General features: G+C 36.7%; 1 protein-coding gene across 1 annotated transcript; it reads right to left on the bottom strand.

Moving 5' to 3' along the window:
* Nucleotides 1-8,254: 8,254 nt before the first annotated feature.
* On the bottom strand, nt 8,255-9,130 carry LOC114537957. The gene has a single exon (XM_028559076.1). The coding sequence runs from the start codon at nt 9,128-9,130 to the stop codon at nt 8,255-8,257; it is 876 nt and encodes a 291-aa protein (XP_028414877.1).
* Between the last annotated feature and the right edge of the window lie 13,013 nt (nt 9,131-22,143).

The raw sequence follows: 22,143 nt of genomic DNA, 5'->3' as shown, positions 1-22,143 counted from the left end.
TTAGGTCCTGATTACAATTTGACCAGGCTTTGTGATCATTTATAAAAACCAGAGTAGCGAGCGATAACAGGGTTAAAAGGGGGTATTAAAACTGTTCCTATTACAGGATTGATTTGCCAAACTTATAAAACTTTATTTTTGTTCTAATTTACAGGTTTTGGTGCTCATTTGCAGGAAGTTGCAAAAACAATTAATGTCCCTGAGTGTGAATTCTATGAATGCACATTTGAATACTAAGTCACATTAGAATACCAAGTCACATTTGAATACCAAGTCACATTTGAATGCCAACTTAACTTTAAATGCCAACTTACCTTTGAATGCCAACAATGAAGTTACAATGAATAAAGTTATATTAATTAATGAAGTTACATCAGTTAACAAAGTTAAGCAACTGAATGAAGTTACATCATTAAATAAAGTTACATCAATGAATAAAGATGCATTAATGAATAATTTCATATTAATGAATACAAAATGTATAACAAAAAATCCCAAAAGTATGACAGACAACAGTTTGACAGGCAACAGTACAAAAAGCACCTCATTTTGTGACCTTTTGTCATCTGCAGTGTTTCCTCACCTGCAGGCGGAGTAACGCCTTGAGCAGGCGTCTTGTTAGTAGTTACGAAAGTACTAGCTGTATATCAATGTATAATGTTTACCAATAAAAATGTTGTGTGGTTTCAGAGTTAATAAAACGTAAAGTTGCAAACAAGGATATGGAGATTTTGAAAAAATTAAAATTGGATGCCTCTGACATTGATCCACTTGACGTTGGAAATTTTGTTGGTAATCAACAGGAAATTGACTATGACACAAAGTTCGACATTATAAAAAATCATGGGCATCCTTCTACGTTCAACTTTCCATCTCGTGAATATGGTTCCACTAAGAAGCAATTTCGTAAGTTCTCTCCTAATTGGTTTTCTCGTTGGTCCTGGTTATGTTATTCCAAGCTTTACGACAGAGCGTTTTGTCTTTCTTGTGTTTTGTTTGGTCGTGAGACAGACGCAATGGCACAAAATTGGTCAAACTTTTCAAAGAACCGTTGAAAAATTGGCAGAGTGCTGTAAGACGTCTTGAAGATCATGAGAAGTGTTCCTTGCTTCATTGTGATTCCATGCTACAATTACAACACTTTAACAACGTGATGTCTGGGAAGACTAAAGGTATTCGTGAGCAGGCCGATAGCCTAAGAAATTATCGTATTCAATATAATTGACATGTTCTTGGTGCAGTTGTGGAGACGGTTATTCTCTCTGGAAGGTAGAATATCGCTTTAGGAGGACATGTGATGACTCGCAGCATTACGATTCAGCTAATCCTGGCAACTTTCAAGCTTTGCTCAATTACAGAATAAGTAATGTTTCTGGTCGCATATTAAAGTAAAAATCCAAAAGCTTTGTACGTCCATTGCTCCAGTCATCAATTAAATCTTGTCATCGCTAAAGCATGTTCAATTCGTCAAATTTCAAATATGATGAAGCAAGCACAGTCTATTGCAACCTTTTTTAGCGCTTCTCCTATTCGTTTGCAGTACCTTAGTAAAATTATGTTAGAGTCTGGCTTAACCCATAAAAAACTAAAGGCTCCATCTACGACTCGCTGGGTAGAAAGAATATCATCACTTGATGGTTTCTTAGAAGCATTTGAAGCTATTTTCAAGGCACTGGATCAAATACATACTGGCGGAGACAATAATAAGAAATGAAATAAATCAGCTAGCGAGGCTGAGATATATTGGTTAATGCTGAAAAGATTTGAATTCGTTGTGGCCCTAGTTATTACAACCAACATTTTTGACCACATTTTATCCTTAACGTCCAATTACAGCAAAGGAAGATTGATATTTTTGAGTCACTAAATAAATCCATCTTTGAAGTTCCAAATGGCTATGCTGAGTGATTCTGTCGAACATTTTCACAACAAGTATTACGACGAGGCGCTACAACTGGCTTTGAAGATAGGATTAAGCGAGTGGATGCCACGGTTGTGTAAAGTCCAAAGTAAGCGAGAAAATTTTCCTGCCGAAACTGCTAGTGATTACTATAGAATGAAATTCACCATCCCACTTCTCGACCATATCATCGCAGAAATTGAGTCGCGTTTTCCATCTGAGATGTGCAACCTTTACAATGGTGTTAATTGGAAAGCAGAGTTCATGAAGTTTATGACCGCGCACAAGGATGACATGCCTAATTTTCGAAGTGTGCATGTTGAACTAGATCTTTGGGAAACCAGTTGGAAAACCGGTCTAGAGAAAAATGTATACGACAACGTTGCAGATACTCTACAGAATTGTAACAAACTGTCTGTGTTGTTATCTGCTGCTGTTGGAAGATCCTTTGCCTTGAACATTTTATAAAAGGATTGACTGTGTTATTATCTGCTGCTGTTAGAAGATCCTTTGTCTTGAACATTTTATAAAAGATTGCCTGTGTTATTATCTGCTGCTGTTGGAAGATCCTTTGCCTTGAACATTTTATAAAAGATTGACTGTGTTATTATCTGCTTATGTCGTCAAATTTCTGCCAAAATTCATACATCCTATTTTTTATTTAACTTCGCATATTTAGTACAATTCAGTATACTGAACATGTACATTTCAACTTCAGCTTTTAGAATTGCATATTCTAGTCTGGAGTTTAAACTTTTCTGCGACATGCAACTTTCAGTGCTGGTTGTCGAGCGAATTGATTTGCAGTATTTTGTATTTTTCGTGCAAGTTTTGTTTTGACATTCAAGTTTTCTAATTTGACATCCAACCGCAATCCAGAACAATTTTAGAACTGCGGGCTCTTGTTTCCTCACCCCATCCCCCAAAGTCCAATGAGGTTGACTACTTCTGTACACTGTGTAGGGGTAGAGACGGGGATGTCTTTCATCATAATTATTTGAAAATAAATTATTAACTTCATCACAAAGCGAAAGTGCGAAACTGCAACCTCAGATTTTTTACTGTAATAAAATAAAATGTCTGATTTACAGGAGGTAAGAAGTACACTATTGAAAGCTGTTGAACGCCTTGGAAGCATGCAAAGGTCAGCAAGACCATCTACTTCAGTTAAGTGCTAGCTGACTTGTGCTTTTTATTTCATCTATTTATATCCCAGTTTCTATTAAATATGGAGATTAAATGATGAATATTTTATGGAATATTAATATTCTATTAACTGTGTATGCACAAAGTCGATGACAATTTAATAAGCTACAGTGTGAAAAATGCATGCAAAAAGTACATGCACAAGGTTGATGTTTTAGCATTTTTTTTACCCAAGAGTGAAGAGTGCTTTTCATGTTTTATAGATGCACCTGCTGACCAACTTGATGCCTCAAGTGAGCTGGGAACAATGAATAGCAGGAATAACAGGACAGCTGGGCCATCCAGTAGAGTCACAGTTCATCTCCAGTATCTGTGTGTGTAGAGCAATGGAGACTTTTTAATTTTGGCAAGAGACCATCAAGCTCTTGTTCCAAACCAAAAATCAGCTTAAGCTAAAAAGGTGTCATCATGTACCCTAAAATTTTGTTGTTTGACCTCAAAGCAAGCGGGGCATCCACCGACAACTGTGAAAGAACATACCATCCTATCTAACGCTGGTCTTGGAGACTGTAGCATCTAATTGTCACAAGATGGGATGCCAGTTTATGACAGGGTTTTAGAAAAATACTCACTACTTGGCACTGCTGGTGGTTTTGACATGCTGTTATACCAGAGAGGAGGTGGCGAGCGCAGTGGATTTCGTATCATTGATCCACCACGTACCCCTAGTCATCTCAAAGACCTATGTGGACAGTCTAAAATTTATATTAGGCCGCTCCAAAAAGATTTAAATCTTAAAGATGACACTGAAATGCCTAAGGCGTGTAGTATAATATGCACAATTAGCAGTTAATTATTTTGTAATCTGGAGTCTGTAATCTAGTTAACTTTTAAATGTAGTTAAGGACAGAATTGGCCAATCAGAGTTGTCTATTTCTGTGTTTATATTACTAGGATTTTCCCAGATTTATTGCTATTATTAAGACCCTCTAGATCTTGATCTCTCTGAACAGATTCACTGGGATAAAGGTTCTTTTTATATTTACTGACATGAATGGTTTATAGATATGAGTTTGATTGTATTTTTGTAGCTATTTTAAAACTAAATTAGTAACATACCATTGTTTACATTAATTGTCTAATGTCTGGTTTGAATCAAAGCAATTTGAAAATACAAACTAATTTGAATGAAACCAATATAATTAGTATAATTAATTTTTTAATTAATTCATTTATTTCTTATTAATAATTTTAAGGCTTAAGATAAATTGGTTGTGCCAAAAATCAGTTGCTTCATATTGGGGGAAATTGTTCAGATGAATGGCATGCATCATCATCAAGAAGAATATCATTCCTCAACTGTTTGTTTAAGCGAAAAGGTCAGTGTAAAATTCTGTATTGGATTCATGTTGTTTATATATAGTGAAAATATTTTTTTACACTAATGACTTAATTATCCTTTGCAGTTCAGACAAATAACTTTAGAAGATGTGGTTGATAATAAGTATAATCATGCTCAAATATACTTTTTGTTATCATATAATTACTGTATATATACATACACAGTGTTTATTTTATATTTTCACATAGGTAATTGGAACCATATTGTAGTTCTTATATAGTTATAAGTTAATTCGAAAATTAAACGAGACTTACCTGTAAGTTGAAGTTTGATTTGAATTCTATTACGTCATCAGTCCGGAACGAAGGAGTAACATGAGAAGCACGCGCGCTTGCTTTCCTAGCCATATTTTAAAGTCCTAAACTTACTGACACTCACATAGGAACGAAGGAGTATAGGGAGGGATAAATCTCCACGGGAGGGCATGTTACTCCTTCGTTCCGGACTGATGACGTAATAGAATTCAAATCAAACTTCAACTTACAGGTAAGTCTCGTTTAATTTTCGAATTCTATACGTCATCAGTCCACGTCACTACGGAGTACCATGAGACTTTAAAGCTGTGAGTGATAGTAAGTTGCCGAAGTAGGTGTAAGACCCAGTTTGGTCAGAATCATCAGACAGCATCTGGGGTATATTATAAGAAAATATATTAAGTTGAAAATATGATGTAAAGCTATACGCTTTATGTAACACATAACAGTTCCCTATTTATTTAATTGCATCAATCATCGGTGTCTGTATTAATAAAATGGTTAAGTATACTGTTCCCAAAATTAGATTCGATAGGTTTATTATAATGTTTGGCAAATGTTTCTGCATTTGACCATCCGCCAGCTTTCAGAACATCTTTCAATGGCAGGCCCAACAAAATTCCGTATGACGATGATGCTGTTCGACTACTGTGTGCTGAAAACATTTTGTCGATGCCCGATTCTTGAAGAATGCTTTTGACCCATCTACCGATAGTGGAATTGGTCACCGGTTTATGTGGCTTGACGTAACTTAATAAAAGTGTTGAATGACGTCGTAATGTTTTTGTTTTCGTGATGTAACATTTTAAATGTGCTACAGGACACAGACGAATATCGTGTGGGTAACTCAATATTTTGATTGGTGGAATGTGTTTCCCTGCTCGGGTTGTTTTAAGTTTTTCCATTATTGTAAACACAAACTGATTGTCGGCTTCTTGCATGAAGTCTAGGTCTAGGCTCTTTAATGTTTGGCATCGCTGGGCAGTTAGAAGTGCTAATAACGTGGTTAACTTTTTTGTTAGCATTGCTAAAGTCATATTCTCCAGAGAGGGCATTGACTGCAGATATTTAAGAACTACGCCCACGTCCCATACTACAGAATATCTAGGTAAGGATGGTTTAAGTTCAAAAACGCCTTTGAGAAACCGAGTAACTAAAGGGTGTTCACCAAAGGTTCGATGACTACCCAACGTGATTACTGCAGATAGTGCTGACCGAGCTGTGTTAATAGCACTGTAACCTACGCCTTGATTGTATAAAAATGTGAGGAATTTTAGACCATCATTAATATCAGCCTGTTCAATATTAATTCGATTTTCTTGGCAAAAACTTATCCATTTTAAAAGGTAGCACTGATATTGTTTTCCGGTTGTCTGTCGCCATGACGCCATTATTATATTTACCGTTTCAGCTGATAAGCCTTGCTCTGTTAGTTGTTGCCGGATAAGTGACAAACTAGAAGAGCCAGAGTTTTGTGCAGTGGATGAATTTCCTGCGGTTGACCTGGCAATTGTAACAGCTGTTTCCCCGGAGCTAGACGTACCGGGGGTTGACGGCACATTTGCATTGCCTTGGCGTACCAAGATTGTGTTGGCCAGTCCGGTAAAACTACTATCCCTGTCGCTTTTTCCTCCTGAATTTTTTGCAACAATGTTGCGATTACACTAAAGGGAGGGAAAGCATAAAACTGCAAATGAGACAAGTTTAATGAGAAAGCATCTATAGCGAATGCACCTGGGTCAGGTCGGTAAGACACATAAGTTGGAAACTGTGCATTGAGTCGCGTTGCGAAAATATCGATATTGGGGTTGAAGGTAAATTGAGGCAATACACTTTTAAGAGTTGAGCTGTCAAGCATCCATTCGGTATGCGAATCAGTGCTGCGTGATTCTGAATCAGCTATAGTATTGTCAACCCCTGGAATATGGGCAGCACTAAGCCAGATATTTCTGAAGATACACCATTCCCAGATAGTTTTACCTAGTGTGTTACTTTGTGGCGAATGGCTTGTGCCCATGTGGTTTATTACAGCTATAGCTGTTTTGTTATCAAGATACACCCGAATATGTGTGCCTTGTAAAGTTTTACAATACATCTGTAACCCTAAAAACAGCGCTAGTAGCTCGAGGTAGTTAATGTGATGTATTTTTTCTTCATCAGCCCAAAAACCACCAGTACTGCTGCCTTCGTAAACCGCCCCCCACCCAGTGAGGGAGGCATCTGTTGTAAGAATATGGGACGGTTGGCCCCGGGAAATTACATTTTGTGACTCAAGAATATTTTGTGCCCACCACCGAAGCTCAAGCTTTGACTCTTTTGATAATGTCATGCGTTTATCAAAATTACCTTTGCACAATTGAAGAGCTTCAGTTTTATTACGATCTAATGCTCTGTAATATAATGGGCCGTGTGCCACGCCCGGAAATGACGAGATTATCTTACCAATAACTTGAGCAACCTCTCTAATTGTGGGCATATGTTTAGATATCAAAGCGAGACAAAGCTGCTTTAGTGCGACCTTTTTCTCAGGTGTGAGGGTAATGGTCATTTCAACAGAGTTAATTATAAAACCTAATAAAAGCAGTTCTTGTGAAGGTATGAAAGCTGATTTATCTGGGTGAATTATAAATCCCAGAGCGTCAAATTGCAATAGTGTATCAATAACATTAGACACGCATTGTTCATACGTTTTTCCCTGTAGGAAAAGATCGTCAATGTAACTGGCAATAATGTGACCAAGTTTGTGGAGCACTGTTAATGGGGGTTTAAGCAACTTGGTGAACGTCCTAGGGCAACTAGAAAGGCCATTTGGCAAGCATGTATATTGATATAAAACTCCCTGCCAGTAAAACCGCAGATATTTGCGATCAGATTGATTGACAGCTACTGAATAGTATGCATCTTTAATGTCAAGAGAGGCCATAAAACAATTTCGCTCTATTAATTTTAGTATCGAGTTCAAAGTATCCATTTTAAAATGATGATAAGTAACAAACTGATTAAGACCTTTTAAGTTTAAGATCAACCTGTGGCTACCGTCCTTTTTCGGGCGGATGAAAATATTTGACACTACCTCCCCTAAACTATGATTAGTTACTTCGATAATACCTTTGGCTAGCAATTTTGCAATTTCCTGATCAATTATGTCAGATTCTTCTGGCGAGAACGGAATTTTTGGGTTCGAAATGTTAGTGGGCGAATTATCAAATTCAATTGTGCCCCCTGCCACCGTTCTCAGGATTTCTGTGTCAGAAGTAATGTTTTGCCAGGCAGTAATAGAGTTTCTAGTATTGCCAGCTTTAAAGGTATTACATCGACATTGGAGGTAGTTTTTCAGTGTGTCGCCAATAAGAGGAAATTCACTTACCGATGATTTAATCTTTTCGAGAGTATTTAGGATTTCCTGCCGATTTTGGCTCGGAATGTTGGTTTTTTCTGGCCCTTCCCCAAAAAATAAGGTTTGTTGTTTTCAGTGCGATAGTCAGAGTGACCGCCCCTCTGGGAGCGGGAATTTGAAAACCGCTTATCTGGGCGATTTGTTGGACGGTAGTTTCAAAATGTGCAATTGCGGTTAGCCCCAATTGACTGACTAATTGTATTGGTTTCTTTAGCGTCACACACTTGTTTTGCTAAATCGTCGCCAAAAAGCATGGCACTAGATGAACTTTCTGGTTCGTTTGCCTTATTACAAAGGCTGTAAAATTCTGGCTTTAGAGCCGGTCTAATTTGGTCCCTTCGAATTCGAGACAGTACACCTACCGAGTGACCCATAAGGGCTACAGCATCGATAGCATGCGAGAGCGCAGTTTTTGTATCAGTGGGCGTTGATAGCAGTGTGTCACATGTCTTAAGCATGCCAAAAGTGGCTTTTTGAATAGTTTGCTGTATGTTTCCCAAACGCAAATCTGCGCTCTTCTTAGAATTATTTAGAGCGGTCCAAATTTCTGGGTTAACTTTGGGTACGGTTAACTCTGCGCAATTTTCTGGTTTGTCATGTTTTGACAACAGAATTTTAAATTTTTCGGTGGTAATTGTTTTACCCCATCGTGTAATGGCTATGTCAGCCAGATTTTGGACAATCTTAGGTCCTGTCTGTTCTTCCTCGTTGAGGGCACTATTAAGAGACTCTAGTAGTTCTATTTCAGACTGATCCAAAATCGGTTGGTTTCCTGGCGCAGTATTGCCTGAGGTATTGGGAACATTGGCCGTGTTATCGCCGGTGGCGAGTGACCCATCCAGAAGGGCTTGGATGTCGTTATCCGACGCACTTATACTGATTGCGTCGTCGTCATCCCGTGTACGTTTGGCTGAATAGTCAGAATCTTCGCTCTCAGAGTCTGATGACACGGTGCGCTTACTGCGTTTCTTACCCCTTTTTCCTCGTTTAGGGATTCCAGAATCGACTAGCTTTTGTAAAACCGTAGCCATTGTGCTAATGCTGCTATTTATTGCAGTTAGTGTTTGGCCCAAGTCTAACTCAGGTTGAGAAAGGTGGTCGGGTCGACCATCATGGTGGCCAGGTTGGTCGGACTCGTTTCGAAGACTATCCATTGCGGACTGGTCAGGTTGACTGTCTTCCTTGCCAGTTTGGCTCGCGTTAGAAACGTCAGGTTGACGTGGGCTACCAGATATTAATTGTTTACTGCTTGAAGCCATTACAAACGAATGAATACTAAATATCTGAATATAAAGGAACAAACAAATGCTATAAGAACAATCCTATAGTAAAACTACGGTACTCACGTAACCAAACGATATATTCAATAGTAGTAGACTGTGAAGACCTTGTAAATATCTTTAACAATGTGTGAACAAACAGCGACTGATAGAACGGTATGTTTTGTGAAACCAAGTTTCTTCCAATGTGGACTTAATGTTGCGGCTAAGAAAACTATGCGTACAATGGCTAGGAAAGCAAGCGCGCGTGCTTCTCATGGTACTCCGTAGTGACGTGGACTGATGACGTATAGAATTTGTAACAATTGTCTGAATTAAACAAACTAGAGAAAAAGGTTAGGACGTTGTGTATATGTGGGCAAAAGGGGAACATAATAAGTAATTTGTTGAATAGTTAATTGCGGATTAAGAGGTGTAGAAATAGAAATAAAGATAACCAGATAGGGTAGTTAGAAATTTGTTGGACAACCGCCAACCATGTGGTGTGTTTGTTTGTGTATGTGGAGTTCTTTAAGAAACTATGTAGTTACGTGTGTAGTAATAGGTTGTGTGGTGTTGTTGGTAGTGTTTAAATCAAAGAGTTGTGACGAGGTAGGTAAGAGAGTCAAGCAGAAGGCAAGATAGGCAAGCGTGCGAATCAGTATTCCCGTACGCGGCATTTCATCCTTTTGCGGACTCGTCAGCGGGGAGCAGGGTGGGCTTTGTGTGAACCATGAAGATAAGAAGTGAGTAAAAGTGGTGTGTGTTTATAGGAGAATCATAAAAAATCAAACCTGCGTGAAAGTGTATTCGTAAAAGGTGAAATGGTAAAATTAAACTGTGTGTCTTACCAAAGCTGTTGTTGACCTTGGATAAACCAACGCTGTGAGCCATCTCAGAGTTGATATGAAACCAAGTGAAAATTTATTAGAAATCGGCTTGGAATTGCTTAGAGCAGAGCTTGTGTTCGTTCAACAGGCTTGATCGAAAAGGGGTCAGGGATTACATGTGTGTGCAAAAAATGCGTTAGTATGTTACGTCACTGAGGTCAGGTGTCAAAGTCTGTTTTGGGGATAGTGGGGGTTTACGTGTCAATTATGGTTGTGTGTGGACATCCGAGGTTTAATTGTGTTTTGGTCGTGGGGGTACTTTGTGTAGTATGGTTGGTTGTTATTGTTAAAGTTTCGTTTTATCACCGTAGTCATGAATTAATACAAGTATGGTTGAAGTGTTTTGGATTTTTAGAGAGAAAATATACTTTTTGTTATCAAATATACTTTTTGTTATCATATAATTACTGTATATATACATACACATGATAACAAAAAGTATATATATCACAATAGTCCATTGATCCTAATGCTTGTGCATTGTACAGTACCTAAAGCAACAATTACCCTATTTGTTACCAAGGGGAAGTACTAGTGGACAACAAAAACCTTCATCTGCTGCTGAAAATGATATAAACACGTTGAAAGAACTTTGTCCTGATGCTAGTGAATCAGATATATGTGATGCATTAAGTTTTTCAAGTGGGAATATTGATCAAGCTGCTCAGCAATTATTGTTGACAGGTATAGCTTTTCCTATTGAATACAGTGTATTAAAATAAGGTGTTAATAATGATTGAGTAATTGATTGTTATTTTATTTATTTTAACACTTCACTGTCATTGTCAATATATATGGAAACATAGCCGTGCAGTACAATATATAAAAAACACAATTGCAAGAAAAATCATTAGCTCACAACATTCACTAGTACATTTTTTGCTCTATATATATATATATATTTTATATATATATATATATATATATATATATATATATATATATATATAATATATATAATATATATAATATATATAATATAATATATATATAATATATATATATATATATATATATATTCATATATATATATTCATATTTATATTTATACATATATATATATATATATATATATATATATATATATATATATATTTATCGCTTCCTTTCATATCTAAAAGATACCTTGTCATGACGAGCTCTGTTTTCTGTGTTCTAGATCTCGTACAAAAACAACTCAGACACAGAGTTGGAATAATTTTGGCAATGTGCGTAATTGTCTAACGCACATACCGATTTATTAATTTTTACTTAACAACAAATTAATTATTAATCAACAAACAATAAATTCAATTACTAAACAATTTGCACAGAAAAGGTGGCACTAATTTAAACGCCCTACCGGATATACTAATATACCTTTACATTAAGCTCGCGTGAGAAAACGGGGAGGAGGGCGGGTTCAAATTTGATCTGTAATGACCTTGTCGAAGCGAGGAGCAGAATGAATTGGCAGCACATTCTGCTCTTTATCTATACTGACCCTCATCTCCGCTTTCCCACACGTTACCTATATGTCATCAGAATTCCAGGGAAATTACCTGCGCGTCAAACTAAAGTATTTAATCTACTTTATTATAATTATAAAGTCTCAAATGCAGGAAGCAATAAATTCTTTATTGGTATGCCAATAATTCCTTTATCGCTTCCTTTCATATCTAAAAGATACCTTGTCATGACGAGCTCTGTTTTCTGTGTTCTAGATCTCGTACAAAAACAACTCAGACACAGAGTTGGAATAATTTTGGCAATGTGCGTAATTGTCTAACGCACATGCCGATTTATTAATTTTTACTTAACAACAAATTAATTATTAATCAACAAACAATAAATTCAATTACTAAACAATTTGCACAGAAAAGGTGGGGCTAATTTAAACGCCACAAGGCTCCTTGGGTAAAGGAGACAAACACCACCCCGTCATGACAAGGTATCCACAGACAGACTTGTAAAATCAGCAAAACAAATAATATATAAAACATGCATATAAGAAACCCACATATAAGAATCGCAGCAAGAAAAAGGTACAGATCTCCAACCAGTCGTGCCCCTGCATTGACCGGCCGAGTATCTGCAACCGGAGTCGCCAATATGAAAATATTGAGATGAGGTAGAGGAGCGCTAGCTTTACCCCTGTATCAGCATTGCGCCCGATTACCAATGAGTCTCATCGTAGTTATCGTAGTTGCAACTAATATGGGATATAACAAAATAAGTACGAACTAAGAAGTGTGCAGCCAAGGTCAACCCCCGCCAGGCACGGCAATAAATGACTCATGTCGACATATTTTGCGAAATAGGTCGCGAAGATAAGTTTGGACTAAGAATGTACTTGCGGAATGCGTCTGATTTCCACCTACCCATTACTCTGATTTGAGCGTCAGAAAAACCGCATTCCGCAGCGAAAGTAGCTGCACCAATTCGAAAACTGTGCCCCTTATACTTAGTAGGGTCAAGACCACATGCACGAAAAATCAAAGCCAAATGCTCAGTAAATAGTCTGCGAGTTACTGCGCGCCCATCGAGAGTGCGAAAAAGTGGGCCATCGGATAAACAGCGACGCGCAAAATAGTCGAGTAATGTCTGCACAGGGCAAATATCGGAATGGCAGTGAAGTGTAAGAGAAACACAAGGTTGATTGTAGGAATGTTTAAAGTTCGCAAAATTGATTTTCAAACCGGAAATATTGCCCATTTTATCAACAAGCTGAACCACTTGAGATAATTGAAGCCCGCCGGGAGACCGTGGGCAAGTCGTTATTTCGCCAACCTGCAAAAAGGCAAAAAAGGCTGTCGTACACATTGCCCTAAATAAAAGTGCGCGATATTCACTAGATGCAATGAGAGAAGTCTGTTGCAAAATTGTGCGGAGGATAGAAATAGTGATTGGGCAATCTAAAAACAACATGCCGCACCATCCCAACATATATTGACTTCAACTGTGGGCATCCAGAAACGTAAAACGCCCTACCCACTTAGACATGCATTTTTTCCTACACAGAACGAACGAGCGATATATGCATGAACGAGCGATATATGCATAAAACTACATCAGCACAACAAACATCACAAACCACACAACGTATGTTCCCATAGAAAAATACCCTGCTCCTCTGCAAGAACTACGGACAAATACTGGCGCAAAATAGCGGCATTGGTGTTAAAAACACTATCAGATTCCCGCGTTTTGGCGATGTTGCGGTCAATCACCTGGCACACCCCAATGACGCGAACGTGAAATTCGTCGCGAAGTTGGCGAGCGAGCTCTTCAAGCCTCAATCCTACTACCTCAGGGGCATTGTGTAGTTAAATCATTTGTGCCCAACTCGAGAATTATAATGTCAGGTTTGGCAGATCGGACAGAAGAAAGATCGAATTGAATCACTTTTTCAACTGTCCGGCCACCTGTACCCAGCATAGTGACATAACCCGATTCGGGAATATGGAAATTTTGGGATGCACGGGAATTGAAATTAGCCTTTAAATCATCCCGTAAGCGACGGACAAAAGAATGACCCAAAATTAGAATATTGGGGAAGCCAAAAGACATTCTAAATTAGTTCTAATAAGAATAAATATAGAGATAGTTACCTGTTCAAAGAAGTGTCAAAAAATTCAAATTTGATCTGTGATGACCTTGTCGAAGCGAGGAGCAGGATGAATTGGCAGCACATTCTGCTCTTTATCTATACTGACCCTCATCTCCGCTTTCCCACACGTTACCTATATGTCATCAGAATTCCAGGGAAATTACCTGCGCGTCAAACTAAAGTATTTAATCTACTTTATTATAAAGTCTCAAGTGCAGGAAGCAATAAATTCTTTATTGGTTTGCCAATAATTCCTATATATATATATATAGATATAGATGTAGATATAGATATAGATATAGATATATAGATATATAGATATATAGATATATAGATATATAGATATATAGATATATAGATATATAGATATATAGATATATAGATATATAGATATATAGATATATAGATATATAGATATATAGATATATAGATATATAGATATATAGATATATAGATATATAGATATAGATATATAGATATATAGATATATAGATATATAGATATATAGATATATAGATATAGATATATAGATATATAGATATATAGATATATAGATATATAGATATATAGATATATAGATATATAGATATATAGATATATAGATATATAGATATATAGATATATAGATATATAGTTAGATTGTTGGTTGGCATTTGGCATAATTTCATGGCATTTGGCATTATCATTGTGCTAAATGCCATGGCATTTGGCATAATGACTATGGCATTTGGCATAATCTCCATGGTATTTGGCACAATGCTAACATTGTGCCAAATACCATGGCATTTAGCACAATTGCTATGGTATTTAGCACAATTTGATGGTATTTGGCACTATGTTGTGCGAAATGCCATGTCATTTAGGGGAATCTGAAATTGGTTCCATTTTTTCCTGTTTCTTACTGCTTTTCGATGTTTTTATATACTTATTGGTTTGTATTTTTATTACCCCAGTATTCACTCTCTTTTTACTAATTGAGGCTTTTCTTGTATATAACTGTATTTTATACAGTTGTTTAATCCCTGTATTTTATTTTTCATCCTTTTTTGCATTTTTTTAAATATTCTTATGGCCATTTTTGTTTTTACCTTAACCTTGTTTTTTTACTGCATTGTGAAGGTATTCACTTTTTTTAGTCCTAGTTTTTACCCTGTTTGAACTTTCTCACTCTATTCATGGTGTTTTCATTTTTAACTGATTTTTTCAAAACTTTTAACTGTTCCCTCCCCCTTCTATGCTGTGGATTACCATTCTTTACTTTTTAGGTTCCATAATTCGTGTGCGGTTAATATTCACATATTCAATTCGGCCAGATGTATTTCGTTTTAAGCGAAATAGCTTAGAATCGAAATCCGTCAGGCAGAACTGAATATATGAATAATTCACCCTTTCAATTATCGTTCTAGTTACGGCCCTGGCTGCCAGGACCGTAACTAGAACGATAATTGGGGGGGTGTTTATTCATATATTCAGTTCTGCCCGACGGATTTCTTTTGTAAGTGCAATAGCTCACAATGGAAATCCGTCGGGCAGAACTAATATAAAATACACCCCCCCCCCAATTATCGTTCTAGTTACGGCCCTGCTGGCTGCGATGCTGTTCGCTACCTCATGCATGTATATAGTATCTAATTACCTAAGTTTGTGGATAAAAGTTTACTTTCAATATACACGGTTAAACCAATTCACTACATTTAAAAATGCGGTTTTTTTATTTTGCTGTTTCAATATCGAATGCCTGTGGGTATTGAAAAATTATTGTTTCAGAACAGGTACAAGCGAGTTTGAGCAAGGAAACGAAGTACGAAGACGAAGACGTGTTTTGGCCGAGGTAGACTGGGAATAGTAGTCTTCGTCTTAAGTCTTCGTGCAGCAGGATATTTGAATTTAGCAGTTCTGTCAAAGTTATACGACTACGAACACGGTACTAATTTTGTAAACATGAACAGAGCTGAATACCAGATGGCTATTTTAGCAATGTTTTTAGAAGATGCTTTGGAAGTGGAAGATGTTATGCTTCTTTACGGTTTAAAAATCTCAAACAACATTTATATTCCATACAAGAACTATTCAAGATATTCTAACTTTAAGTGCTTTTTTTATTTTTTACTAAAAAACAAGAAATGCTCTTATTGTTACAAATTGCATAGGTAATTACAACCTGGTAAAGTAAATTCAACTTCTTTTAAACTAAAAGCAAGTTGTACATAGGCCTATTTGTAAATTAGGAAAAATCACTTGCAAATGATAGTCCCCTGTCATACCTCTCAAAGGCACGTTGTCGTAAGATTATTTTATGTAATTTTAAGATACAATTGAATTCGGCATGACTAAGTAATGGTTACAGAATAATCACGTCTTCATGAGATATATAGAATCCCGAGAATTAGGTAAAAGATCACCAGGGGCCTTTGGCTCCCAGTTTCATTTATCGTAATCAGACCACTCTAAATTAATTAAATAGAATTTAATGAATTCCCTACACTATGAGAGATATATAAAGCATGCAAATACTGGCAGCTGATTAGCTGAGTGAAGGTAGCTATTCTCTAACGCATCACGTAAATTATTATCCTATTAAGTTGTATTACATGATGTTCACTTGAAATTAGCATATTTCCCGTCCCTATCGCAGCGTTTTACTTTATTTATAAGCTGTATTTGGCTGTACTTTTCTGTAAGTCCTAATTCTTTGCAGACCTTGTCATTGATAATACATTTCCAAATAGCGTCATCGCTGAGATTGCCTTTACGTTGGAGGTCTATTGTTGCCCGTAAAACTGCTACTGTCTCCTTTGCCAAAAAATATATTTTCTTCTTTGGACTTTTTTTTGGACTAAACCGCCTTGCTACAGTACGAAATAATTGAGAAACTGATTAGGTTAAGCATTCATTGGTTGGAGAAAATACGAGAGAATTGAGCTTTTGGAATTCAGAAGAGCAAATTATTTTCCTATCACACACTCAATACTTACATGCCAGTTGCATTCGCACACTTCGCAAAGGTTTCTTTGGCGATATTTTCGCACGTTTAACAGGCCTCCATTGTTGTTGCATCAAAAGTTTTTCTGAGACAAAGAGATTGAGGTATAAGAAAATAAAAAAGGGACAACACAATCACCATTCAAACGTAATTCAAAGCAATGTAGAACTAAATTATTTATGTTTATGGATCACATTTAATATACCGGTGGCTATTATTACAGTGCCTATGTGTCTGTTTTCAGCTAGTATCTTACTTTTTTCAGGACTTCTTCCCTCCACTTTTTCCGGACTTTTTTCTGGACTCGAATGACTGTCTTCCAGACTTTTTTCAGGGCTTTGTTCAATAAATTTTGGGTCATTTTCTCCTGGATGTTTTTCAACACCTTTTTCAGGGGTAGTTGTGGCGACATATCGTAGAAAATTTGATACTTTTGCACGACCTTGGGAAGAGAAACGATTTCATCACAGTGATTTATGCAAGAAAAAATATGGCAACTTCCATATGTGATTTGAATTATGTTTAATATGCAAACTTACTGTGCAAACTGCTTGTTACATAAACGTCTACTACAAACGTTTTAATTAAACTACAGGTTTTGAACTGTTTCCTACTAATGTCCCATCTTAGATTTTAAAAGGGAGATTCCGTTTTCATGAAATAGAAAAAATAATTACCTTTTACTGCATCTCTCATGGCGTAGTGTCCTTCAGCGGTCGATGTGGAATGAGACATTTGCCGGGCAAGTTCATGCTTGGAAAGACCACCAGATTTCCCTGATTCAGCAACTTGTCTATGGCGGGACACCGCCGACTTTCGTATTCGTTTTCCAGTAACAGTTCCAGAAATAGACGGGTCAAGCATTTTAACCACCTTTGTAACCCTGGTTGAAATCTGCGAGGAAGGTAGAGGATTCCCTCTCACTGTCAAGAAGAAGAGTGGTTCTTTTTCTTTTTTGCCTTTTTGCTGAAGAAACGAATTGTTATTTGCAACAGCAGGTCTTAGTTTCTCCAAATAAATCACACCGCATTTGTAAGTACGCTCATCCCAGGACAGACTTGCTGGCCCCGTTCCTTAAAAAGATAGTGAAAATATCAGTTACTTGTGTAGAGACACCCATATAATTTAAGATGCACATGTAAAAAGTGTTAACAAGATATGTTTAAACAAACTCTGGTATTCTGACCAAACCTGTTTCTCACCTGCTGTCTTATGCCGCTTGGTCAATGTGACAAATTGTTTAACACCGGTGCTAACATCCCACTCACCAGCTTCAAACTCATTTAGAGTTAAATTGCACACAGCCCCAGGGCGTTGAGCACTTTGAAGAAGGAGCATGGTTATTAAATAGTCCCGGAGCTCGACAAACTCTACTTCTGGATTGATAACCCCAACAAATCTTGCCTCAAATTGTTCATGCAGAGGTGAATTGAATAGATTCCACATTTGGGAACTTGTGAAAAGTGACCCAAAATCTTCACGATGTACTTCGGTTCTTCTATTGGCTGACTCCTCCGTAAATGATTTCATCCAATTAGATACTCTGCCTTTAAATTCTTTTACCAATTCAAAATCCTTTTCCACCAAACCAAACTCATTAATCAAACTTGATGCTCGGGTTAACAAAAAGTTATAGAATGTTAGTAAAGCGGTAAGATATGCCCTAAGCGTGCCTACTTTCCTGGGTTTTGTTAAATGATGATTGCCTTCAATGAAGGCACTACGTATGTGGACCATAGCATCGTCGTTCCACAGAAGGTTCACATTTGTTAATGTTTCGTCCACTTCATAGAGAAGTCGGCCAACTCGCCATTGGGCTTCCTTTGAAGGTTTTTCACCTCGGCGACCTCCTTCAACCGATAATAAATGTTTAAGGAAACGATCAAGAAGTGGTTGTGTTTCACACACTTTTGCTATTGAGCTTCTTGGAATTTCTTTAGGCACAATTTCCTCTACATTAATCTCTGCAGTAGCGTCTGAGTGCTCACGGTCCGAGATCTGATCAGCTGATCGGCTGTGCGAGGATTCATCGGAAGAGTCTTGACTCGGAATATAATCCTCAGAAGAGTAATGTTGTGGGGAAGAACTATCCGAAGAACGCTTTTTCGGTGATGAAACTTCAGGAGTGATTTCCTCTATGTGTAGCCTACGTTTAACTGATCTGCTCCTGGAGGGACGAGGGTCTGGAACCCTTTTTTTAAGTGTGTCATCTTTTTTCTGCTGTTTGTCGAGCTTTTTATTATCGTTCTCCTTCTTTAACTTTTGAGCTTCTGTATTATACCTAAATAAAAGTATATCGAATCAATTTAATTGAGTATAAATGGGAAATGTAATTCACTGGGACTGATACAGTCTTAAATATATTTAAGTCTGTCAGCTCAAAGTCAAAAAGAGAGGGTTATGACTTTTTTGCGTTTTCGAAATATGTTTTAGAAAAATGTCAAATATAGTTAAATTAAATATAAGAAAGAGCACATTGAGAGCATATTGACTGAGTTAATAGAGTGTACATTATATGGGCGTTTGTATTGATAAAAAACAGCAAATTTAATGGGAATGAATATCTAAACTCACCGTATAAAACTTGGTGATCCAGGTTGAAGTTTATGAACGGTTTTGAGGTGTTTATCAAGTCGTTGTACAGGTTTTTTGCACGATTCAATTGGACATTCCACTCGATTTAAAACAGTTTTTGAATCCTGTTTAGTCTTCCTCATAGCTTGTGATAAATTAAGAGCTTCTCTATGATCCTTCTTGTGTACTCTCTTTAGATGGCTAACCATATCAGCCTTGCTCTGACCACACAATGGGCATTCTCGCTTTTCTTTAGCCTAAGAATGATTGAGATCACCTTATACATCTGCCACAACGGTAATAAAAAGTATTTGAATGCTCTAAGTCTATTGGACACAAAGTTTTCTAAACTTAGGAAGCTACTCACAAGTAATTTTCGATTATGATAACTGGACAACATACTTATGTATACTCATATAGATACTTGTTAAATATACAGGCCTTTGCATCCAACTGGCAGCGAGTAGAGGTTGACTGTAGTTTGATATATATACTATTAATATATTGGTTCCTTATTTCAATGGTACATACCCATTTTCTAATGCTTGTATGTTCTTCGTCGTCCTTCCCATTACCTTCCTTGGCACTGCTTTCTCCTAAATCTTCTTCTGGTTTAGGTCCTTTACTAGAACCCTCCTCATCAGAAATAACAAGTTCTGGGCTTTCTTTGTAGTCTAAACTTCTTTGTTCATTGATAAATTGAATATCAGCCACTTCCAATTCATCAATAGCCAGTTCAAGCTCATCAATAGTGCATTGAAGTTCAGTCTAAACAAGAAAATAACAGATGCATCTAATTCAAGTTGAATTGATTCGTCACTCTCCTTATATATAGCTGCTGCAAAGCATGTCATACCGTCCTTTCCATAGGAATAAATAAAAGCAAATTCAGTTTTATCAACTCCGAGTCATCCTTGTGAGTGTAAGTTGGTGCTACCCTTGGATAGGGTGGTGTCATACCTAGAAAAAACAAATCCTGACTTTGTTGAAATTTTCACTGACTAGAATGGGTGCCCTTCAATAATAAAAACTAAACCAATGCCGAATTGTAAAAAAACAACATTTATGGATCCAGAAATGCATCAGCTAAAATCCTTGGTCTACTAAGGCAGTGGAGAATATATTTTGCTCATTTCTGAAATATAAAATGTTCGTTTCTGAAATATGAAATGTTTTAAGATGGTTTCTGAAATGGTTTATAACCATATCTTCATCAATAATCAATATTTTTGAAAGCTTTTCACTGCATTGTCTCCTTTTATCTTTTTCGGAAAACGCATGCACGTGCGCTGGCTGAGCCCGGTTATTCTCGACAAATACTTATATAACTGGCTTCCTCATTTTTTCTCTTGAGAAGGCTATTGAGTATATTTAACTATACTTTTATTATAACTATACTACCCCCTATATTATGCTGCAGACCAATGGAATTAATTACTAAAGTTCAGTGCAGTTATACCCGTGACGAAAAAATTAGCTGACTCGTATTTGCCGTTGTATTTCATTAGCCAGAATAAGTGATATAAAAATGAATATAAAATCAGTAAAATGCTTGAATAACTTATTGCTTACCTTTTCCACAATATCATGCATCTTAGCAATACGGCTTTTCACAAAATCCAACTTGCTAGGCGGAAAAATATATCTGTAAAGTGTTCGACACAACATTTCGCATAAAATATAAGTACGGTCACCAATGAAATATCGTTCTCTATGCTGTTCAGAACAGACTGCTTAAAGACTATGATGGAAGGGTATTTATATTATATGGGAATACAAACTGTTATGTAAACGTAATACATTATCTTATTGTTGATGCACACGGAAATAGGTGTGTAAAGGATGCAGATTAGGATGTGGGATATTGGCGGTTTTTATTACGTAGTTATTCTAACCTTCGATGAAAAACATAAAGCTACATCCTTTGACATATCTTAACTTGTTTTAGTCCTTTTTACACGCAGTATTAATTTAGCTATCACCCACAACATGCAATATCATTCTGTCTAGTTTCTATCTTTGTACTCTTGTGTTGTGAGGTTTTAATAAATCCAGTTTATATTTGTTTAAATAAATCCAGAATAATTGTTTTGGTTTCTTAAGCAAGTTTGTTGTTGTTCCTAAAATAATTTAATATAAAATTACGCAAAATAACTGCTTCTAAATTGCATGCTGGAAATTATTGCGGTTTAATGACATGCATTTGCTCAGAAAAGATCCATCTTCAGTTTTCATTTCAATATGCTAATGAAATAAAGCTGACTTTGTAAGCTATTTGTATTGTGTTTAAAATTTGAAAATACGTGCGAAATAGCACGTAATTTTGTGTTGCGGTATGTATGTTTTTATTGCGCGTTAATTAATTTAAATGGTTTGACTAAACAGATTGTTTTATAAAACGTTAATAGGGTCATGACTTTTAAGTGGTTTTTAATTACAATCTAAATACGATAGTATGTTCAGTACTGGCCGTGGAACATCGTTAGATGGGGGGGCTACTGTACTGTTAATATTTTCAAGTTCAGGTTTATTTGTTTCTTTTCAAATTGTTCTTTTTTACGGTCTGTTAACATGAATTTTAGCACACACACGCACATTTAACGATCACCCTCGGCCATTGATGTTTGTATGTTGATTGACAATCAATCTTTTACTGATATGCCTTAAAACAATGGCTAGCGCATTCTATAGTAGCCTAGTGCTACCGTAATTCAGGAATGCCGCTTTTACTGAAATGGTAACTAAATAG

The sequence above is a fragment of the Dendronephthya gigantea genome, unplaced genomic scaffold (assembly GCF_004324835.1).
Source record: "Dendronephthya gigantea isolate DGI-Jeju-01 unplaced genomic scaffold, DenGig_1.0 000170F, whole genome shotgun sequence".
NCBI classification, from domain to species: Eukaryota; Metazoa; Cnidaria; class Anthozoa; order Malacalcyonacea; family Nephtheidae; genus Dendronephthya; species Dendronephthya gigantea.
This window is presented reverse-complemented; position numbering and strand designations above follow the sequence as displayed.